This window comes from Erpetoichthys calabaricus, chromosome 2 (assembly GCF_900747795.2).
Source record: "Erpetoichthys calabaricus chromosome 2, fErpCal1.3, whole genome shotgun sequence".
Lineage (NCBI taxonomy): Eukaryota > Metazoa > Chordata > Cladistia > Polypteriformes > Polypteridae > Erpetoichthys > Erpetoichthys calabaricus.
Genome location: NC_041395.2, coordinates 191,643,255 through 191,667,406, shown reverse-complemented (window position 1 = coordinate 191,667,406; position 24,152 = coordinate 191,643,255). Strand labels below are relative to the sequence as shown.

At 39.3% G+C, this 24,152-nt stretch overlaps 1 protein-coding gene across 2 annotated transcripts in view; it reads right to left on the bottom strand.

The window, feature by feature from the left end:
• Nucleotides 1–24,152, bottom strand: part of arhgef4 (Rho guanine nucleotide exchange factor (GEF) 4) — a 289,616-nt gene that overhangs the window by 121,865 nt on the left and 143,599 nt on the right. For both annotated transcript variants that reach the window (XM_028794916.2, XM_051922049.1), the window contains exons 3-5: nt 20,202–20,381; nt 17,960–18,154; nt 15,833–16,012 (exon numbers count right to left, since the gene is read on the bottom strand). In XM_028794916.2, coding sequence (XP_028650749.2) covers nt 15,833–16,012; nt 17,960–18,154; nt 20,202–20,381 — 555 coding nt within the window. The remainder of the gene's footprint in view (nt 1–15,832; nt 16,013–17,959; nt 18,155–20,201; nt 20,382–24,152) is intronic.

The window sequence follows — 24,152 nt, the reverse complement described above, 5'->3', positions numbered from 1 at the left end:
TATAGCATTTTTAGATATTCACATGTATTACTATGAATATTAAATTTGGATATGATCCCCTATTACTATACTATTATGTGGGGCGTCCCCGAATCTTTAGGATCTGCTTCACATTATTGATTAGTGACTTTTATTGACTTTTAATAGACACAGACCTGCGGTGGGCTGGCGCCATGCCTGGGGTCTGTTTCCTGCCTTGCGCCCTGTTTTGGCTGAGATTGTCTCCAGCAGACCCCCGTGACCCTGTAGTTAGGATATATCGGGTTGGATAATGGATGGATGGATGGATAGACACAGACTTACAAATAATGACATATGAGAGCAACTGCTACCCCAGACTCTGAACAAGAGTATTTAGTCTTCTTTTATTTTTCTTTATTAGATTTCATCCCACTTTATGCCAAAGTTGTTTATTTGGCTAAGGCAGAAGTCCTTTAGACACATTCAGCACACTGGACAAAGCAACTTTCACAAACAACAGCCTCCCCTGTCTCTTAACAGCAGTCAGTCCTACACACATAGCAATTGCTTAATTCTTTCAAACATCACATATTCAAATACATTGTTTTCAACAAAACATATTGTCATACTCACATTTTCTTTTACAACTGCAGTTCATTCACAGAGTAAAGTTCTTTTACAATTGTACATCATTCACAGAGATCTCCATCACATGTATTATAAACTCACTCGAGGTTGTGCTTTTTTTTTTTTTAATACAAATTTTCACCGTTAAGCACTCATTCCCCTTCATGCTTATATTTACTTATGACGACCATCAAACAACTTCTCATGATGCAAGCCGGTATTACGTATGCTCAGTTTCATACGACGCTGGTCTCCAGATCATGGAAACTCTGTTGCGAACCAGTTCAGTGATAATCAAGGAAAAATATTACCGTGGCGATCCAATTCAGTGACAACAAGGTGAATCCAACCATCCGGAAACCATTCAGCACAATTCCACAATAAGAAAGCCATCCATCCATCCTTTAACCAACCCGCTGAATCCAAACACAGGGTCACAGGGGTCTGCTGGAGCCAATCCCAGCCAACACAGGACACAAGGCAACCAATCCCGGGCAGGGTGCCAACCCACCGCAGGACATACACAAACACACCAAGCACACACTAGGGCCAATTCAGAATCGCCAATCCACCTAACCTGCATGTCCTTGGACTGTGGGAGGAAACCGGAGCGCCCGGAGGAAACCCACACAGACACAGGGAGAACATGCAAACTCCACGCAGGGAGGACCCGGGAATCGAACCCAAGTCCCCAGGTCTCCCAACTGTGAGGCAGTAGCGCTACCCACTGCGCCACTGTGCCACCCATAATAAGAAAGCATTCCCAGAAAAAGCTACGCAGTCACAGAGAATATACTGACTCAACAAGGAAAACATACAAGCTTGAACCTTTACTTCCTATCACCAGGCAAGAGTACTAACTTATATTCTGATTACAGCCTCTAACCAACTAATGAACTTCTACCACACTGTTTTGCATATTGGTGTGCCCCTTTCCCCAGCCCTGTACGACAAGAATAGCGGCGATCTGGTCTACACCAGGTGCCCATTATTTCCTTTATTACTTCAGTCAATCTACAGTAGATATAAACACATAGTATAGAAATTTAAAAGTAATGTGGAATTTATTAAACTAGAATAATACTAGTAAAATAAAGTATAATTGAAAATACAACAAGATAGCAAAGTCTGGATTACTGTATACAGTAATCCCACGCTATATCGCGCTTCGCCTTTCGCGGCTTCACTCCATCGCGGATTTTATATGTAAGCATATTTAAATATATATCGCGGATTTTTCGCTGCTTCGCGGGTTTCTGTGGACAATGGGTCTTTTAATTTCTGGTACATGCTTCCTCAGTTGGTTTGCCCAGTTGATTTCATACAAGGGACGCTATTGGCAGATGGCTGAGAAGCTACCCAGCTTACTTTTCTCTTTCTCTTGCGCTGACTTTCTCTGATCCTGACGTAGGGGGATTGAGCAGGGGGTCTGTTCGCACACCTAGACAATACGGACGCTCGTCTAAAAATGCTGAAAGATTATCTTCACGTTGCTATCTTTTGTGCAGATGCTTCCTGAAACGACATGCTGCACGGTGCTTCGCATACTTAAAAGCTCGAAGGGCACGTATTGATTTTTGACAAACTCTGTCTCTCTCTCTCTATCTCTCTCTCTCTCTTTGTCTGCTCCTGACGGAGGGGGTGTGAGCTGCCGCCTTCAACAGCTTTGTGCCGCGGTGCTTCGCATACTTAAAAGCCAAACAGCCCTATTGATTTGTTTGCTTTTCTCTCTATCTCTGTGACAGTCACTGCTCCTGACACGCACTCCTTTGAAGAGGAAGATATGTTTGCATTCTTTTAATTGTGAGACGGAACTGTCATCTCTGTCTTGTCATGGAGCACAGTTTAAACTTTTGAAAAAGAGGCAAATGTTTGTTTGCAGTGTTTGAATAACGTTCCTGTCTCTCTACAACCTCCTGTGTTTCTGCGCAAATCTGTGACCCAAGCATGACAATATAAAAATAACCATATAAACATATGGTTTCTACTTCGCAGATTTTCTTATTTCGCGGGTGGCTCTGGAACGCAACCCCCACGAGGGAGGAGGGATTACTGTATAGTCTTAGAAAGTTTACTGAAAATCAGCAGCAATGTCCAAGGTGGATTTTGTACTGGGTGGCTTTTACAATGAGCAGTCAGGATGATTTATGATTTGCATTCTCTGACATCCATATGAAATGGTATTTATCTCTCTGTCTGATATATCTCTGCCTCTGACATCACTATCTGGTCCCTCAGACAAGTTGTTATTTATACCAAAAATATGTGTGGGGTCCCAGACCAATTATGATTGTCTAGCTATCTTAGTGATGGATGGCCCTGCCCAAAAACTTTGATGCTAATACTTATCTGTGCAATCTCTTGTTGTCTGTTTGTTTTATCATTAAGTTTAACATTGTCAGACCATTTTAAACTAAAAGCACCATAAATTACTTACAAAACAATACAGGAGCATTAAAGTTATAAATTGGTAAATTATTGAGGTCACAAGAAAGAAAGAATGCAGATGTAGCTGAGATAAAGCCTTTCAGATAAATTGCCTTTGTAAATTGTCCTTTATAGTTCATGGGAATTCATTTCAGCAAATTAAAAACTTAATAGAAACTATCTACAGGTTTAAAAATGATGATTTTTAACCTCCAAGACAGAATTCTACTGACATGGATATTCACAAGCAGCTTTGGATAGATAAACTAAAAATGTATCGGGAAGTCTTAACGATCAATAGCATTAATAATTATATTACATTCTTCACCTGATTCTGATTGTCAGAATTTAAAGGATTACTTTTGTAAATAAGATTAACACTTTACAACTTCCAGCTACTAGTCTTTTCCTGTCTTTTGCTGATTTTACTACTGTAAGTGCTACTAATCTAGTAAAGGTCTTTACCTCACTAAATAGTAGTTACTGTTCACTATCTCCCATTCACACTTTCTGATATCTAACTTGCTTTCTCTTAATCCATGCATTGTTTATTTTGGTCAATTTGTCAATTACATATGGTGTAATTACTGAAAATTAGGTATAAAACTTAAAAAGATAAATTTGGATATTTCCGATTTTGCTAGTTATTGTGTTGTCCCTCATCTTCGTTTTCTTTTCTTTTTTTTTAGAAAAATTGATTACACACCAATTATAATATCACTTGTCAGCTAATCATCTTTTTGAGCAACTACAATATAGCTTTCGGAAATCTGTAAGTACCAAAACTGCTTTAGTCCAAATACTGACTTGTCTACTGTTTACTGTGCTGTTGTTCTGTTGTGATTTTTCTGGATGTTTCAGCTGCATCTGACACAGGTAATTATCAGATTTTGCTGCATCATTTGGTATAATGTGTAGGAATATCAGGTACCACCTTCAAATAATTTGCAAATTTCAAATGGGCTCCACAACATTCTTGAGACCCATGCCCCAGTTAAATCACGAGTGGTCTCTTTTGTAAATCTGCCCCATGGTTTACAAGTGAGCTTTGACAGATGAAAACAGCTGGGCGAGCCCTCAAGCAGCATTTTGTTGCAACCAGTTCAACAGTCCACAAATTAGCTTATCGGGAACACCAAAAAAACTACTCCAGGGCACTGACCACTGCCAGATCTCAAAACTATTCAAATTTAATCAACAACAGTCCTGGAAATTCCAAACAACTTTTTTCTGTGATAAACCATTTACTCAATCCTCACACCTACTCCTGTATTAATTTCACAGAGGAGCAGTGCACTAATTTTATTGAATATTTCACCTCTAAAGTGGACAGCATCCACTCCTCATTGTCTGCCTCCAGCCCTCCATCGCTGGATGTTTCTACATCAAAGCCAATGGGCTGCTTTTCCCAGTTCCTCTGTACCACAGTTAAAGAAGTTGAGGACATCATACAGAGGATGCGACCTTCAACGTGTTCATTGGACCCTTTTCCTACTCCTCTGATAAAAGCTAATTTATCAGATAAAAGCCCTCTTATTGCTGACATCATTAATCACTCTCTCCAGAGCGGCTTAGTCCCACTGGCCTTGAAAACCGCAAAAATTAGACCTCATTTAAAAAAATCCTCTTTGGATAGCAAACTATCGTCCAATCTCCAACCTTCCATTTTTGTCTAAGGTTTTGGAAAAGGTTGTTTTGGTTCAGCTTCAGGATCACCTCAAAAAATTCAATCTGAAAAATTTCAGTCTGGTTTCCGAACTTCTCACAGCACAGAGACAGCCCTGGTCAGAGTCACCAATGACCTCCTAATGGCTGCTGACCAGGGCTCTCCATCACTCCTTATCCTCCTGGACCTTACTGCTGCATTTGATATGGTAGATCATAATATTTTCCTTCATCATCTTCACTATACAATTGGACTTTCTGGCATTGCTTTCGAGTGGTTCAAGTCCTATCTTACAGACAGGACTGAGTATGTGGCCTTGGGGGATGCTAAATCTCATACCCACACTGTCACCTGTGGAGTCCCACAAGGATCAGTCCTTGGGCCGACCCTCTTTAATATCTATATACTACCCCTGGGTCACATCATCCGCAAGCATGGAGTTTCATTCCATTGCTATGCCGATGATATGCAGGATCTGTGAGGAACAGCCAAACTCTGCTACCAAGATGAGGTTGTGGAAGACAGTTTCATGTCATGGCAAGATTGAGCACAGCAACAAGACAAAAGGTAGTTATACTGCATCAGCAAGGTCTCTCCCAGACAAAGATTTCAAAGCAGACTGGGGTTTCAAGATTGTGCTGTGCTGTGCTGTTCAAGCTCTTTTGAAGAAGCACAAAGAAACAGGCAACGTTGAGTATCGTAGACGCAGTGGTCGGCCAAGGAAACTTAGTGCAGCAGATGAAAGACACATCAAGCTTATTACCCTTCGAAATCGGAAGATGTCCAGCAGTGCCATCAGCTCTGAACTGGCAGAAACCAGTGGGACCCAGGTACACCCATCTATTGCCCAGAGAAGTCTGGCCAGAAGTGGTCTTCATGGAAGAGTTGCAGCCAAAAAGCCATACCTCCAATGTGGAAACAAGGCCAAGCGACTCAAGTATGCACGAAAACATAGGAACTGGGGTGCAGAAAAATGGAAGCAGGTGCTCTGGACTGATGAGTCAAAATTTGAAATATTTGGCTGTAGTAGAAGGCAGTTTGTTTGTCGAAGGGCTGGAGAGCGGTACAATAATGAGTGTCTGCAGGCAACAGTGAAGCATGGTGGAGGTTCCTTGAACATTTGGGGCTGCATTTCTGCAAATGGAGTTGGAGATTTGGTCTGGATTAATGGTGTTCTCAATGCTGAGAAACACAGGCAGATACTTATCCATCATGCAATACCATCAGGGAGGCGTATGATTGGCCCCAAATTTATTCTGCAGCAGGACAACGACCCCAAACACACAGCCAAAGTCATTAAGAACTATCTTTAGCGTAAAGAAGAACAAGAAGTCCTGGAAGTGATGGTATGGCCCCCACAGAGCCCTGATCTCAACATCATCGAGTGTGTCTGGGATTACATAAAGAGACAGAAGGATGTGAGGAAGCCTACATCCACAGAAGATCTGTGGTTAGTTCTCCAAGATGTTTGGAACAACCTACCAGCCGAGTTCCTTCAAAAACTGTATGCAAGTGTACCTAGAAGAACTGATGCTGTTTTGAAGGCAAAGGGTGGTCACACCAAATATTGATTTGATTTAGATTTCTCTTTTGTTCATTCACTGCATTTTGTTGATTGATGAAAATAAATGATTAACACTTCCATTTTTGAAAGCATTCTTTGTTTACAGCATTTTTTCACACCTGCCTAAAACTTTTGCACAGTACTGTACATATCCATCACCTTTGTAAAATTGCATTCCTTCATCTCCGAAACAAAGCCAAACTCCGTCTCTACCTCTCCCTCTGTGATGCTGAAAAGCTGGTTCATGCCTTTGTCTCATCCAGACTGGACTATTGTAATGCACTCCTCATCGGGATACCCAACAAGAACCTTCAAAAGCTCCAACAAATTCAAAATAGTGCTGCAAGAATCCTGATGAGAGTGCAGAAATATGAACATATCTCACCAATCCTTCGGTCACTTCATTGGCTCCCTATCCATCTCTGTATCGAATACAAACTCTGTTTGTTTACTCACCAGTGTATCCATGGAAATGCTCCACAATATCTTGAAGAACTCCTTATATTACAATCCACTACAAGAAACCTCCGTTTTACAAATCCCCACGCCTTTACCCCCCGTGACCAAACTTCATACAATGGGTGACCGAGCCTTTGCAGCCACTGCTCCACGGCTCTGGAATGCCCTACCAGAGAGTCTGAGAACACAGCAGATTGTGGGCTGTTTTAAAAAACAGCTAAAGACTTTTCTATTTAGGAAAGCATATTAACAAGAATGCTATAATTATTGTTGTTAAATCTGTGTTTTTATCTTGCCTTGCTTTTGTTTAATCTTTTTATGTTGCACTCGTTGTCGAGACTGTGGTTTTTTGTGTTTCTGTCGACCATCGTTGGCAGCACTTTGTCCAAATCGAATGTTCACCCACTTCTTGGAGTCGGCATTCACAGTATATAAGTCAGACACACTTCTGTGATTTTACTGCTAATGTAAAGTGCCCCTATAAATAAAATGCATTATTATCTTATTTCTCAAATCATGATCAGAATATTTCTGTAATTTTAAATTTGCAACTATAGCTTCTTGCTGCATTGCCTGCCACTCAAGGCACTATTTTACATGTTATTTATTTGTTATATATTTACTTCCTTTAGTTATCAGTATTTGTATTGCAGGCGTTTGGAGTTCAAGAAAGAAGCATTGGGTCTTTCTTACTCCTTGGATTGCCACAAAGCAACCTGCGAGATTGGAGAAAGGTTGAGAAGAGATCGTGAGAGGAAACGACAGTGTCATGAAAACGAGACGGACTGTGAACGGAGAGAAGCAGAAATGCTCCTCCACCACCACATAATTACTATTCGGACAGTGATTCCGAGTAGGCCGTTCCTATCGAATCAATGTCCAAGGGTTTTGTTTTGTAATTTTGTTTCCCTTATAAAAAATCATAATGCTGTGCGACAAAGGGCCCAGTTCACGACTGGCAGCCGCGTTTAAACAGGGAGCCCTTCACAGACAACTTTAACACACGCAACGTAGTTGGGCGCACATGGCTAGTCCTTAATAATTTCTTCCATTAATTTTCCTGTGATGCATGTTAAGCTTACTGGCCTATAGTTACTTGGATCTGCCCTGTCACCCTTTTTATATAATGGGATGATATTTGCCATTTTCCAGTCCTTTAGAATCTCTCCAGTGCGCAGTGACTTCCTAAAAATATGTGTCAAGGGTTTATATATGTACTCACTAGCCTCCTTAAGAACTCAAGGGTAAATATTATCTGGTTCTGGTGATTTGTTTGATTTCTGCTTATTTAATCTGAGCAGCACTTCTCCCTCTACAATTTCCAAATCCATCAGTACCTCCTTAGTGGTCCCATTTACCTCTGGGAGGTTATCCACTTCCTCACTTGTGAAGACCTCAGAAAAATGCAAATTTAGGGCATCCGCTATTTCACTGTTCTGTTAGGTTACATGAGACAGAGAATGCGGGGACTCTTAAAGAATGTTTTGTAGTTGTTTTTTTTGCACACTGAGTAATCGAGTACACTCGATAATTTCAGTTTGCACATCGTTAAAACAACAATTAAGAAATAATCGTAGACGATACACATCGCCCATTCCTAGTTAACGCCAAGGAGTTTAAATGAAAGTAAGCAGATTTACAAATAGCTTTTATTTATGCATTAAAGTCTGAGTCAAACATTGCATACTGATCAGATCATGCACTGAACAGATAAAATGGATTTTATTGTTTTCTAAAATTAATAATTACCAGATTGTTATGAAGTTTTAACTGATCCTAAACATAACAGCCAGACCTCATCCAAGAGTAAATGTTGTTAAAGCAATGTGAAAGTATATTAAAATAAGTAAGAATTTCCTTATTGATCTCCATATGAAAGTCACAGCCATAAATACGGTATTGTAAACCTGCAATACAAATACTGATAACTAAAGGAAGTAAATATATAACAAATAAATAACATGTAAAATAGTGCCTTGAGTGGCAGGCAATGCAGCAAGAAGCTATAGTTGCAAATTTAAAATTACAGAAATATTCTGATCATGATTTGAGAAATAAGATAATAATGCATTTTATTTATAGGGGCACTTTACATTAGCAGTAAAATCACAGAAGTGTGTCTGACTTATATACTGTGAATGCCGACTCCAAGAAGTGGGTGAACATTCGATTTGGACAAAGTGCTGCCAACGATGGTCGACAGAAACACAAAAAACCACAGTCTCGACAACGAAGCAGGTGTCGACGCCAGATCTAAACACAAAGCACGGTGTCGACGCCAGATCTAAACACAAAGAGTGGTGTTGACGCCAGATCTAAACACAAAGAGTGGTATCGACAGTGTTTGTAAACAAAAGTAACAACCAAGGTGTTGTGTATTCAGCCAGTACAAACAGCACGTAGTCTCCTTTAGTTCAATCCTCTTTAATCACCACACTCAAACCTCATCCAACGATCCTCCCCCTCACTTCCTCTCCTCCTCCATCACTACTGCCCTCTACTGAACACAGCAGGAACACCACACAAGGCAGTGAATTCGCGGACAAACAAAGATCAAGATCCAAATGAAGATTATATATAAAGATAAGATTGAGCAACACTTGGCAAGAACAGAAGTTTTTTGGAACATTCATCATGGGTTTAGAAGAGTTTTACTAACATGCTGGAATTCTATGAGGAGGCAACAAAAGGGTAAGATCAAAGTGGAGCATATGATATTATTTATCTTGATTTTCAGAAAGCATTTGATAAGGTGCCACATGCCACATGAGAGGTTGGGATCAAACTAAAAGAAGTGGGAGTTCAGGGTGTTGTTTTTAGATGGATACAGAATTGGCTTAGACACAGGATGCAGAGGGTGATGGTGCAAGGAACCTTATCAGAATTTGACTATATTAAGAGTGGTCTTTTACAGGGGTCAGTGCTAGGGCTGCTGCTATTTTTAGTATATATAAATGATTTAGATAGGAATATAAGTAACAAGCTGGTTAAGTTTGTTGATGATACCAAGATAGATGGATTAGCAAATAATTTGGAATCCGTTATATCATTACAGAAGGACTTGGATAGCATACAGGCTTAGACAGATTTGTGGCAGATGAAATTTTATGTCAGTAAATGTAAAGTACAAGTAAAAGTAAAAGTATTACACATAGGAAGTGAAAATGTTAGGTTTTAATATTCAATGGCTGCGGTGGGTTGGCGCCCTGCCCGGGATTGGTTCCCTGCCTTGCACCCTGTGTTGGCTGGGATTGGCTCCAGCAGACCCCCGTGACCCTATGTTCGGATTCAGTGGGTTGGAAAATGGATGGATGGATGGATGAATAAACAATGGGCGGTCAGAAAATCGAGAGTACACATTATGAGAAGGATATAGGAGTCATAGTGGACTAAGTTATCGACTTCCCGACAGTATTCAGATAGATAGATAGATAGATAGATAGATAGATAGATAGATAGATAGATAGATAGATAGATAGATAGATAGATAGATAGATAGATAGATAGATAGATAGATAGATAGATAGATAGATACTTTATTAATCCCAAGGGGAAATTCACATTATTCTCATTTCACATATTCAGAAGCAATTAAGAAGGCAAACAGAATGTTAGGTTGTATAGCACGATATGTGGAGTACAAGTCAAGGAGGTTATGCTCAAGCTTTATAATGCATCTGGAATACTGTGTGTAGTTTTGGTCTCCAAAAAGGACATAGCAACACTAGAAAAAGCCCAGAGAAGAACAACTAGGCTGATTCCTGGGCTACAGGGGATGAATTATGAGTAAAGATTAAAACAGTTTAGCCTTTTCAGTTTAAGCAAAAGAAGATTAAGAGGTGACATGATTGAAATGTTTAAAATTATGAAGGGAATTAGTATAGGGGATCGAGACTGTTATTTTAAAATGAGTTTATCAAGAACACAGGGACACAGTTGGAAACTTGTTAAGGGTAAATTTCGCACAAACATTAGGACATTTTTCTAGACACTTGGAATAAGCTACCAAGTAGTGTGGTAGACAGTAAGACTTTAGGGACTTTCAAAACTTGAATAAGTGGATAGGACTGGCAAGCTCTGTTGGGCTGAATGGCCTGTTCTCGTCTAGATTGTTTTAATCTTCTAAAAACAAACTACTGTGCGTCAGTGCCCAGTCAGCACAACACAAGTTAAGCTAGCATAGCTGCCTAAAACTGAGTGACCAAGCAGAGCCAAGGGATAAACAGAGTCACAATCTATGTTGTTAGATTTAATTACAAACTGTGGAAGATTCTCATATGCAGCGAAGTAATTTGGCTTTGAAAAGACTGATTTTGCTTACAATATGGCAATCTGCAAGCTATGTTGCAGTGCTCCAGATGGCGACTAAAATGGTCGCCAATGCGACTTGATTTTCTATTTTGCAACTAGTTTTTTCATTACAGTCGCCGGTGGCGACTCTCTCTCTCAATCTAAGAAAAGTTTTAAATTTAAAGCAGCAGAAATGGCTTTTAATTATGTGCGAACACTCTCAGCCCGTGTCTGCCTTTCCTATTACACTATCACGTGATTAAAGCCAAACCGAAGCGAGGCATCATCTGACACACCCACTCTGCTTCAAACGTCATCTCGCTAACTGCTGCGGATAGGGATCTGAAATAGAAGAGAATCGGGCCTACTCCTCAAATTCCATCCTAACTTTCCATGTAACACGCAAAATGTTCTAAGTTTCCATGTAACACACAAAATGGCCAAACGCAAAATTTCCGACTTTTTCTCATTGCCCACTCGTCCAAATCCTGCCTTGTCTACTTCTGAACGAACCAAAGATAATTCAGTCAGTGGGTTATCTGAGGTACAGCCACCGGCGTCCGGAAATGTATAGTTATTAAAGGATGACAACTCTGTCCCGTTAGCAAAGTCTTCTGCGCCCGCAGCTCCGACGCCTGGAAGACAGTTTAAAGCGGCTTGATTACAGGAGTTCACTTGGTTACGGTATGACAAGGGAAAGATGTATTGCAGCTTTTAAGGACAAGCAGGACAAGACAGGTAAAACTGGTAAAACAGAATTCATTTGTGGTACGAGCCATTTTAAAAAGGAAACTGAAAAAGCATGGTGAGAGTAAGAAACACAAGAATGCCACAGACTGTGTGATCGCTAGGTCTGCTCCTCGTGACACCCCCATAGCAAAGGCAGTGCAACGTGCTTGTGAGAAAGTGACAGAAAATGAGATGAAAGAATTAAAAATAAAATTCAATGCAGCATATATGATTGCACTGGAAGAAATACCGTTCACAAAGTTTAAATCTCAAATTCTGCTGATGAAGAAGAATGGCATGGATGTGTCAAAAACATATGATAATGATACAGCATGTGCTGAGTTTGTAGGTTGCATTGCAGATGAATTAAAAAGTAATGTGCTGGAAGAAGCTTTAAAGGTAAACTACATCTCTGTTATAACTGATTGTGGAACAGATATATCAGGGAAAAACAATGTCATCACATACTGTAGGTATGTATCTGATGGAACACCTAAGACTCATCTAGTAGGTTTGGCTGAGATTGATTATGGTCAATTTGCAGAAGGAATTCAAAACACCATTAAATCACTGCTTCAGAATGCTGACCCAACCAACCCAAACTGGTGGGTACATAAAATGAGTGCTTTTGGAGCAGATGGTGCAAGCATGAACATGGGTGCAACAGGGGGAATAGGGGCACTTTTCAGAAAAGAGATAGGTGAACATGCTCTGTCTTTCCACTGTCTACCCCATCAACTGGAACTGGCAATGCTAAACACACAAAGGTCAGTGCCAATGATTGAAAAAGTTTATGACTTTCTACAACTAGTGTGGAAAACGTATCATTTCAGTCCCAAAAGCAAGCGGGAGCTGAAGGCTATAGGAGCAGAGTTAGGATGCACAGTACGAAACCCATCAGCAGTAAAAACTCTGGTTTGCACTGGTTGCCGTACAAAACCCATAAGCAGTAAAAACTCTGGTTTGCGCTGGTTGCCACACATTTATCGGGCACTCTCAGTTTTTCTCCATTCAAACTATGCAACAGGTCAGGGGCAGTACACTGTTGTGCATCATCATATGGAGCACCTTGCAGTCATGTCCAAAAACATAGACATAAAGGGAAGAGCCAAACACATTGTTCAGCAAATGGAAAGCCTGTCTTTCGTTGCTTTTTGTCACTTTTTACATGACCTTTTTTCAGAGGTCTCAAAGCTGAGCCTTACACTTCAAAAAAAATCTCTTATACTTCCTCAGGCAGTTGCTGCAATTGTGGGCTGTGTGGTAACAATTAAAGGATTGAAGGAAAATGCTTTGACAGAAGGGAAGCTGCAGGAATTCTTACAGCAGGTTCTCAGCCAGAAGGTTCAGTGCAACAGGAAGGGCCATCAACAAGCAGGAGTGAGAGGGCTGCAAGTAGCCACATAGTCATAACCTTCCAAAATGTTAAATCAGGCCACATTCAGAAGTGATCTAAAGGCCGCAATTGAAAAAACAGTTGACATTACTGTTAAAGAACTGGAGATCAGGTTTGCAAACATGATGTCAAGTGTTACACAGCATGGACATTCAAAGAGATCAGAAATCATCAAGTCATTTTCAGTGTTTTGTCATGATGCATGGCCAGAGGACATTTATAGCTATGGCAAATGTGAGATAGACACACTTTTTAAATGGTGCAGGGAGCTCTCACAATGGCTATGATGTCACAGCTGTGCAGAAGGAATGGCTAATGTTGAAAATATTAGTGAAGGGTTAGTTTATGGATAAGACTTATGGTGACCTATGGACAGTGATGCTGAGCAAGGAGCCGTTCTGTACAGATTTTTAAAATCTGCTTCACTTAGTCGAAATAATGCTGGTGTTTCCGATATCTGCAGCTCAGTGCGAGCGAGGATTTTCAGCACAAAACAGAATAAAATCAAAAGTGCGCAACTCCCTAAGTGTAGAAACACTGGAAGACTTGGTAAGGATCAGTACAGAGGGCCCTACACTTGAACTTTTTGACCCAGAGCCCAGTGTAAAGCGCTGGTTGTCAGCCAGCAAAAAAAAGCGCAGACCAAAGTATACTGGCTGGCCTAATGATGCTGACATTGTAATGGTTAGTGACAGTGAACTTGAAGAGTAATTAATTTCTTTATATTTGTACACTCATTGCGAAATGATTATTTCAGAAATGATTGTTTATAATGTTTGTTATTGTGTTAATTCTTATGTTATTATGTGTAAGACATTTTCAGTGTTTGTATTTGTAGTGTTCCTTACACATGTTGTGTATAAGACTCTGGACTTGAAGCATTGCTTATTAGTAAACATTTGCACTGTTCACATTTATGTGTCATTTATTCTTCTGTTATTATTATCTATAAGACCTTGCAGAGGACACTAGTAGGCAGGTCAAATAGCTCAGACAGGAGAAAGGAAAGGCAGTGTGAGGTAGACTGAAGAAACAAATAAACAATACAAGTAAATATTATTTGTTTATTTCACATTTGGCATGCGGTAGAGATTATGGCTCCCAAAAAAAGCATTTGGCTCCTAAATATTTTGGGTTTAGAAGCCAATGGCTCCCAAATTTTTTTTTCTGTCTGGAGCCCTGTGTTGAAAATCATTTGCTGTTAAAGACAGCTCGACAACTAACTTGTTTTACCAACTGCACAGATCCCCAACCCCTCATCCTATTCCATCCATTCCTATAGGTGCAGGAGTTGGGGCAGATGATGACACAAGGGACCAAAAATGAAAAAAAAAGTCTTTTAGCAGCTATTTAAGAAAAATAGGAATCCAGAGATGGTGAGTCTTTGCACACTGGTACTGAAAAAGAAAACAAGAGCTACTTCATGACACCTGAGGTGGACAGTGATGTTAATCCACTAGAGTGTTGGAAAACACAAGAAGTACATTTCCCCAAATTGGGGAAACTGGCAAAAAGTATCTGTGCATCCCTGCTTCAAGCAACCCTTAGGAGAGGGTTTTCAGCACCAGAGGAAATGTTGTAACATTTAACTCTGCTGCTCTGAAGCCACATGCTGTGAATAGATTGGTGTTTCTGCCACACAACTTGAAGATTCCTCAGTAGAATTTTACAGTTGTTTTATTTTTTCTGATAACTTTGTGCAATACTGGACAGAACCTGAAGTTAGTAATTTGTTTAAAATGTTATAGGTTTGTTTACAAATGTTTTTTTCCTGTGCAGTATTTGCCAGAAATGTATGTTAAGATTTTCATTCTTGCTTGTCTGCTGCACAATTCACCTTACAGCAGAGCAGTTTATGTTTATCCAGACTGTAATGTTCATGGCCTGCATTTCAATTGTGATTAGTATTTTATTCCCTTTGGATTCTTTTTTAGATTAAGCATTTAAGTGTCTGTTTAAAATGCTCTCTTTATAATAGTTTGTTGGTCATTGTGTAAATCCTGTAGGCCACTTTGAAATGGATTATTCATACTTGCACTGTTTGATCTCAGTAATACTTGACTGGCGAGTCAAGACACTACAAAAAATCTTCTTTGTATTTATCCAGATAGGTGCCTAACAGAGCCCTTCACTTCTTTGACAATCATGTTCTTCAGTTGTTATTTTAATAAACTTTGGAATTCGCTCCTAATTTTATTAGGCAGTTGCAGTGTTTAAAAATGTTCAAATCAAGGTTTAAGGCCTTTCAAATTCTGCTAAGGTAATTTATTCATTTATTTTATTTATTGTTCTGTTCTACTTAATTGTATTTCATGTTGACTTTTGTCTTTTAATATTTTGCACATATCATGTACTTTTATGATGTAAAGTGCCTTAGACACCTGCTGTGTAAATGAGGTCTGAAATAAAATCCTTAAAATCCATAATGAGCTGCTGACAAATATGCAGTTTTCATCTTATTTATAAAAACATCATCTAAAAATGTTTCCAAAGCAAATGAACATATGATTTCTGACAAAATAGCTTTCAAAAATAATAAATTAGTCCTTTGAAGCATCCATATTTACTGTATGTTACTATATGGAGTAGCACATCCATAAGCAATCTACTGACAATATCAAATCCACATTTAAACTACTGTAACATTTACTCGTTTCATTTATGCAAAGTCAGATTTCAGCAAGTTACACTCAAAAGGCCATAAGTCACTCACATGTTCTAAAAAGCAGGAGCCAATTTCACTGAGGTAAGGCTGGTCCTTATTAAATTTCTTCTCCAGACCTTTAAGGAATTTCTTCTGAAACTGGTAGATTTCTTCAATGTTCCCAAAAATAATGTGAAGCTGATCATCTGTGAACATATCCATTCTTTTTTGGCACTGTTTAATATAACCCTGAAGAAATGGAAAGAAAGTAAGAAACAAACCCTGTTTTTTTCCCTACTCTGTAACACTCAATGGATAATTGAGCAAGAATTGGCTTCTGTCAACTTTCTGTGAGTCATAATACTGATTTTTAGCTTTATTATTCAATGATTATTAGTTAAGGAACTATGAAAGTAGATATCCTTAAAGGCTTCAAAATTAAGGGCTATGTACTTCATACTTTGCTATCAGAAGTGAATTGAACAGTACTGGTTCTAATCTGCTGCGGTGGGTTGGCACCCTACCCGGGATTGGTTCCTGCCTTGTGCCCTGTGTTGGCTGGGATTGGCTCCAGCAGACCCCCGTGACCCTGTGTTCGGATTCAGCGGGTTGGAAAATGGATGGATGGATGGTTCTAATCTGAACACAGAAATTCTTTTTGTCATGTGGTTTAATGACTCAAAGAACATTTATCTATTTTTCAACCTAGGTAATCATTTTAGGAGTGTTTTATGTTAATGCCTATCATGGCAGTGTCCGGCTTAAGGCAAGAACCAACCTCAGGGCATCAATCCTAGAAGGGCACTCACCATTTATTTATTTTTATTTTCATTATTTGTTTTTGCATCTCTCATTCCATAATCAGAGTTTACTATACATTTATATAAAATGTGCTAAAGATATATGAATTTAACTGTTGCAATAATGAATTATTCATACCTGTATATATCCTTTTATTAATTTAAGCTGATGTCTTTTTCCAAAGCATCTCACAAAGTCATTTGCAAAGTCCAGAAGTTTACTGATTAAACAGCGGAGACAACTGCTCATAGTCACAAAAAGTCAGAGGTGACAATTTAACCTACTGCTACTGGATGTCACTGTTTAAAATTACTGCAGTATAAATTTCTTAAACTTTCATTGTAACCTTTGTAATCGAGGAGCTATATTGCACCCGACCCGGCACAGACTCACACGGAGGCACGTATAAAAATAAAACCTTTATTTTCTTCAGCTGGAGGGCACGTCTTCCTCGTATCCCCCAGCCACAACACAGTCCAAAATACCAACACAAGCACAAAAACCACACTCCTCTCTGGCACCACCACTCCTCCCGTCAAGCTTCGTCCTCCTCCTCCCGACTCTGGCCACTGAGTGGTGGTTGCTGGCCCCTTTTATAGCCCACCCGGAAATGCTCCAGGTGCTTGATCACCTGTTTCTGGTTGCATTTCCAGGCGGGGCTGAAGACTCGTCCAGCCAGGCTCAGGGACCCATGCAGCACCCCCTGGTGGTCACCCCAAATCCCAACAGGGTTGTGGAGAACTCCATCTCCCATGAAGCCCTGTGGGAAACTGAGGCACCACCATCAGCCAGGGAGGCTGCCACCAAGCACCCCGGGGGAGGTATTGAGCAGCCCATGGTTGTTCCCCCTGAACATACATTGAAGGCGCGTTCCGGCCGGGCATGGGATCCGGCCGTCCGCCACACCTTGTACTGAAACAAGTGTATTTTAAAAAAACACATGACTGTGCCGTGTTAATATAATCACTGTGCTATCATTCAGTTCTTCCTATTAACTCACACCTATACTCATTACAATAATAGTTTGTTTTCATTTTTCCCTTCAGGACACTTCCATGTGACAATGTAGTTCTTCTGGTTTATCTTGTATTTTATTTATTTGTAATTTGTTTTTTTTTTTGTTTTTTTGCATTGTATTTTCTTGCATTGTAAAGGGTCTGGTAATTGCACTCACTGAGAAACACATCAAATGAAACATACAATACATTGAGAAATATTCCACTTATTATGAGTAAATCTTGATTTTGAATAAGTATTACACAAGCAGAAAACTTGAAACAAGACATGATTATGTTTTTGCAGCATTACATGTTCTGTCATTTTGTATTTAAATATCTTTTTCATGGTTACACTGATGCACAAATTGTAGACATACTGATAAAGATAATAACTGACCTCGCAGATATCCTTTAAATGCTTGATATAGTCTTTTTCTGTAGTCATGATTTCATTTATGACATTAGTTCTCATCTGGTCTTTGGAGAGGAGTCCAGGTCCATGATGGTGCATTGTACAGATCGAATCTTTATTTTTCCCAACATCAAAGTTTGCTAAGCATTCTTCCATGGGTTCATCTTGATTAACACGGAGCTTAACAAAAAATTAGCCATAAAATCATTATTATTCAAATTTTACATTTTTTACTATTACTATTTTAGCTTTAACATCTAAAGTGCATATACTTTATTGAAACCACAAAATGAAACCATACTCAGGATTTACTGCATACATATATACACACACATATTCGTCCTGCTTCCACTTCAAAACTGGTCCCGCCCACACGCAGCCGACACGTCATTTCTCGATTCCTATTCGTCCTCTTCCATGTCATGCACTATACTGGCCTGCTGAGCATAATACATCCAACAAGTACTGGAGGTGCTGCCACAACGGTAAAGTAGCTTTACCACCTTTGCGGGAACCACCTGTGTCTTTACAACAGCTTCTTACACAGCAAACATCAGAAGCTAAAAATTATCGTGAACACATTCAAGAATACAACTCTTCTCTAGCATTTGCTTCCATGGGTGCACAGATAACTCAACGTCCTGGCCACGGACCATACTGTTTTAAAATACACAGGCAAATTTATCACCAAATCTCTCCACTATACGCTAACACTTCTACCTCTCCAGGATATGGACCGTTGTATGTTTTTGACACAGCGCAAGCTACTAAGGTTCACTTACAAAATAAAGAAACTCTGCATGCAGCGAAAATACACTTCTCCAGCTAGATTCCATGCTCAGAACCATCAACCCTTTCGCTAAATCATACAAACACATGCATGAAATCACTCAGTCCAATCCAACAGCATCTGTACGAATGGTTTTCAAGGAAAACAATGGGCAGGATTTACGACGATACAATGCCCCGACATTGCAACGATTTTCATCGGAGAAGATGGCAAAACGCCTGCCGAAAGGGACCTTTGCATCTATCCCATAGGGAACTCCTGTAAACAGATTTCCACGCTCAATATGAATTGCGATCCTATGGTTTACCCGCTTTTATTCCCTTACGGAGACATTGGCTGGCACACAGATTTACAACATGTTCCCGATAAAAGAACCGCCAAGCGAATAAGGCTTACTCGATGCCAATTTTACGTGTACAGATTAGCAATGAGGAATACATTTAGTATTTTGCGCTCCAGTGGCAAACTATTCCAACAATACGTCGTAGATGCGTATGTTAAAACAGAGGATGCGCCTCTCAACTATCTCAGATTACATCAACAAGATCTGTGCGTGGAACAATACAAAGGACTATCTGACGCACTGCAAGCAAACACTGAAAATAACAACGTACGTGTAGGCAAAATGATCATATTACCGTCCACATTTCCAGGAAGTCCAAGATACATGCAACAAAACTATCAGGATGCCATGGCCATAGTACGTAAATTCAGAAAGCCTTATTTATTTATCACTTTCACATGTAATCCTGCTTGGCTGGAAATTCTACATGACACACTGCGTCTTTCAAGAAGTATTTATTTCTTCTTGATTTCTGAATTCCTTTCTCATCGTTTTCCGTTCTTATTCTTACACTGCCGTATGCTATGGTGGGTGTCGGCTAGTGTATATTATATATATATATATATATATATATATATATATATATATATATAAATATATATATATAGTGCGATTTTTGAGACCATTTCAGACCTTCCCCAACTGTGCTACAAGTAAAAATGCAGTTGACGCATCTGTGGAAGGTTGCTTATCAGGCTCCCCTGAGGCAAGTGCAAGGTTGTTACCTCGCAACGTAACACGTCTGTCACCCAATGAATGATGCAAGGAACATTCTAATCCGGCCACTGGCCTGGCCCCGTCACTGTTTGTTTTCTGTGTCTGTGTCTATTGAAGTAGTAGTTCCTGTTTGAATAAATATCTTAACTGTTCCTGTTTTGATTGGAATAAAGTTAGTTTTCTTGAAGCCACTGGACTCTTCTCTTGGGTGCAAGACAGTAGTTTTCCTTAAAAGGTTTATTTTAACACAGCATTCTGCAATAAAGATGATTAATTTGTTAAAGGGACAAAATCACCTGATTGATGTTGATCAAGTCTACATTAAATCTACAGTACAAGGCATAAATGCATTCACTTACATTATCTGCATAACTTACCCGAACAAAGTTAGCTGGAAACCATCCCTCACTGTCCAGAATCCTTCCCCACCACCACTCCTTATTGCTAGCATCCATTACTTCAATCACATCTCCAGCCTTAAAACCCAGCTCCTGGTCATCCATGGTGACATGATCCCAAAGGGCCTCTGCATATACCACACTGCCATCACTAATCAACTGTCAAAATGAAAAAAAGTGATACTTTTAGCCGATTCAAAATACCTATTTCCTGAATCATCATGTTTAATACAAAATGTATTACAAATTAAGTGAAACCATAAAATAAAAATGTGTCAAAAAGTAATGTGGTGCTAAAATTATTGGTTATAAACAGGAAGTTTGTCTCATTCATTGAAAGCACACAACACAATAAGGACACTTTGCTTCTAAGCACATTTCTTGGTCTCATTATCAGTGAAATTGCCTAACATTAATCAATCTTAAAGTTAACTGAAGTTTTGTTATATACTACCATGACAATCTTATAGCAATTCTAAAAAGTAAATACATCCTTTAAAATGTAAATGAATGTCTGTGAGTTCAGACACTAAGTAATAATCATACATAGGGATACAATTTGAAAATGGCAAATAGTTAATACAATTATACACGTTAAGGGATTTACAGAGTCATAGGGATCTGAAGCCTATTCCTTTAGCATATGTTTTCTAAACTTCTAATCAACTCAAGTTTGGGAGGTGACGGTGGCTTTGTTAAAACTAGGCAATTTCATAAATACACACCTATACAGACAGACCCGAAAAAGGAAATAAAGATTTATACGAATCTTTATTTGCATTTTGTAGGTTTGTAGGGAAATTATTGTCATGTGTACAGATTATAGTGAAATTATTACTTGCATATGCTAATTAACATGCAATATTTCACCACTCACCGGTGCCATGACTGCTAAGTAGAAATATCTTACCTAGAAACTTCTTTCTTCCTATTCTGAAAAAGTCTCAAAATACAGTTTACACCATCATCTATCATTATATTTTACATAGAGTGGTCAATTAACTTCACACATGTCTTAGGGATGTTTGAGGAAAACAAGACATATCTGTTATGAAATCAACTGCATCACCATACCACCCTAAGCTATTTTTAATCATTTTATGTTATTTTCAAATCAAGCTTTAATGTAAGTTAATTACCTTTTTGGTAATGGTCTGTGCCAGTGTATCAGATGGTAACATCCTGATACCAAATCCTCTGTAATATTACAAAAGACAACTTTACCTTTTTGATATATGGTATTTTTGGTACTCGCAGTTGGGAGATCTGGGGACCTGGGTTCGATTCCCGGGTCCTCCCTGCGTGGAGTTTGCATGTTCTCCCCGTGTCTGCGTGGGTTTCCTCCGGGCGCTCCGGTTTCCTCCCACATTCCAAAGACATGCAGGTTAGGTGGATTGGCGATTCTAAATTGGCCCTAGTGTGTGCTTGGTGTGTGGGTGTGTTTGTCCTGCGGTGGGTTGGCACCCTGCCCAGGATTGTTTCCTGCCTTGTGCCCTGTGTTGGCTGGGATTGGCTCCAGCAGACCCCCGTGACCCTGTGTTCGGATTCAGCGGGTTGGAAAATGGATGGATGGATGGTATTTTTGGTAAGTATCAGTAGCAGACTAATAGATGATCCTTTCTTCTATACTGGGCTTTGATGCTGCATCAAAGAAAATGACTTTCACTTGAAACTGAAGTAAACATTTTTTATTGGAAACAACAGAGATTACTCTTTGTTTCACTACTGACTATTTTACATCAGTATTGTCTAGTTTGGACTGTGTTTGGGGTTAGGGTAAATGGCTTACTACTGCTTTATTGTATTGAGTGTTTTAGTCATCAGTCAGTCAGTCAATCATTTTCCAACCTGTTATATCCTAACACAGGGTCACAGGTCTGCTTGAGCCAATACCAGCCAACACAGGGCGCAAGGCAGGAAAAAACCCCGGGCAGGGCGCCAGCCCACCACAGGGCACACACACACACACACACCAACCACACACTAGGGACAATTTAGGATTGACAATGCACCTAACCTGCATGTCTTTGGGCTGTGGGAGGAAACCAGAGTACCCGGAGGAAACCCACGCAGACACGGGGAAAACCTGCAAACTCCACTCAGGGAGGACCCGGGAAGCAAACCCAGGTGTCCTTATTGCGAGGCAGTAGCGCTACCACTGTGCTACCGTGCTGCTCCATTGGGTGTTTTAGATACTTTAAAATATACTGATAGCATTTAAAGAACAAATGCCTCTTTAGGTCTTCTAAAGTCCCCGTTTTGTTGTTATATTTAGCTTTTTGCTTCTACTGTCACCATTTTGTATGTTTCATCATTTTTTATAGAAGACATCCATCTAGTTTGTACATGGACACTTTTCTTTTCATTTGTTACTTGGTGTGAATGAAGATATACATTAAAGGCTAGTGTCATATTCACCTCATGTCTAGCATTCATTTTCAATTAGCTGTTCTTTATGGTGCCCAAGGAGTATTATTAAGGAAGAACAGATTACATGGTTTTATAAGTGGTGGCCTGCATAGGAAGTGAACTTTCCACCTTTGTGCTATCAGCATAATGTATTGGTAATGTTAGCACATTATTATAATAATAATAATAATTCATTACATTTATAGATTAAATCAGACATGAATATTGAACTTCTGTTCATTAGCAGTATTATAATGCAGGTAAATAAAGTCTGCATTAAGTAAAGTATTCAATATTCAGTCACAATAGAAAGAAAGATAAAATATTTACTATTTCTACTTTTACCCTTTCTCCTTAATGCAGGGGTTTTACTGTAGATCACCCACAGGGATACAAAAACTCAGACTTATTTAAAGATTTACGAGGGACATTCAAAATGTTTCTGCACTTTTTTTTTAACTCTGTTTATTAAGAATTTCAGAAACAAATTACATCACTTTCTACATAGTCACCTTCCTTTGCGATGCAATTTTCTTCTGTTTTTGCTAATCAGTACCACAGTTCTTTCTTCATTCCTCCTGGTCATGGCTGTAGCTGAATGTTCGAAGCGCTCTGCAGCCATCAAAGTAGTACTGGCATTTTCAAACATTTCAAATCACTCATAGATGACTCTATGAGGGAGAACTTTATCCCCATACTGTGCACACATGCAGAGAAGAATTTGTGCTCCCAGCACACCCTCTGCCCATAAAAAGTGCATGACAGAACGCTGTTCCTCTTTGGTGCAATTTATAAGTTTGGCGTCCATCTTCACCACAGGGCAGCCGGCTTGCCAGACAGAACTAGTTACATGACACTATCAGATATGGCCAATTACTCCTCCTCCCATCTTTATCATTTCCAACGAAAATATAAAAGTGCAGAAACTTTTTGAACGTCCCTCGTATTAACATCAGATTACATGACAAGTAATGTTATTTATCTGGGTTACTTTTTGTTCACATTACTATTTTGATTACTGTTATTTTGAATCACCATGGTTCCACTATCCTGTCACATTTATAACATGGGTACAACCATGTTGCTTACAGTTTCTACAGCTACTCATAATCATATGATGCATCATATGACGCACCTCGAGATGCATGACATCAATGAGCCATGAGTAGATGGAAGCACAAAGTAACTGGAATCATATCTTTAAAATAAATCTTAACTCATGATTTTGTTTGCATTTATTTTGTATTTTAGCTTTTAAATTTTGTAAGTGTTGCTATTTGTTGAATTGCTAATGATACTTAGCCTATTTTTGACTCTCTTTTGTTTTAGTCCCTTCATTTGCTGATTGCTTATTTACAGTCCTTTTCAGAAAAAGCCTGCATTTTCTTCATCAGGAACAATAACAAAAAACAAACAAACAAACATTAAGGAGGCTAGATGAAAAAGAATAAGTAATTCACATTTTACAAACTAATAAAAAATAAACTCTGAAAATCTGAAAAGAAAACACAATGAAACACT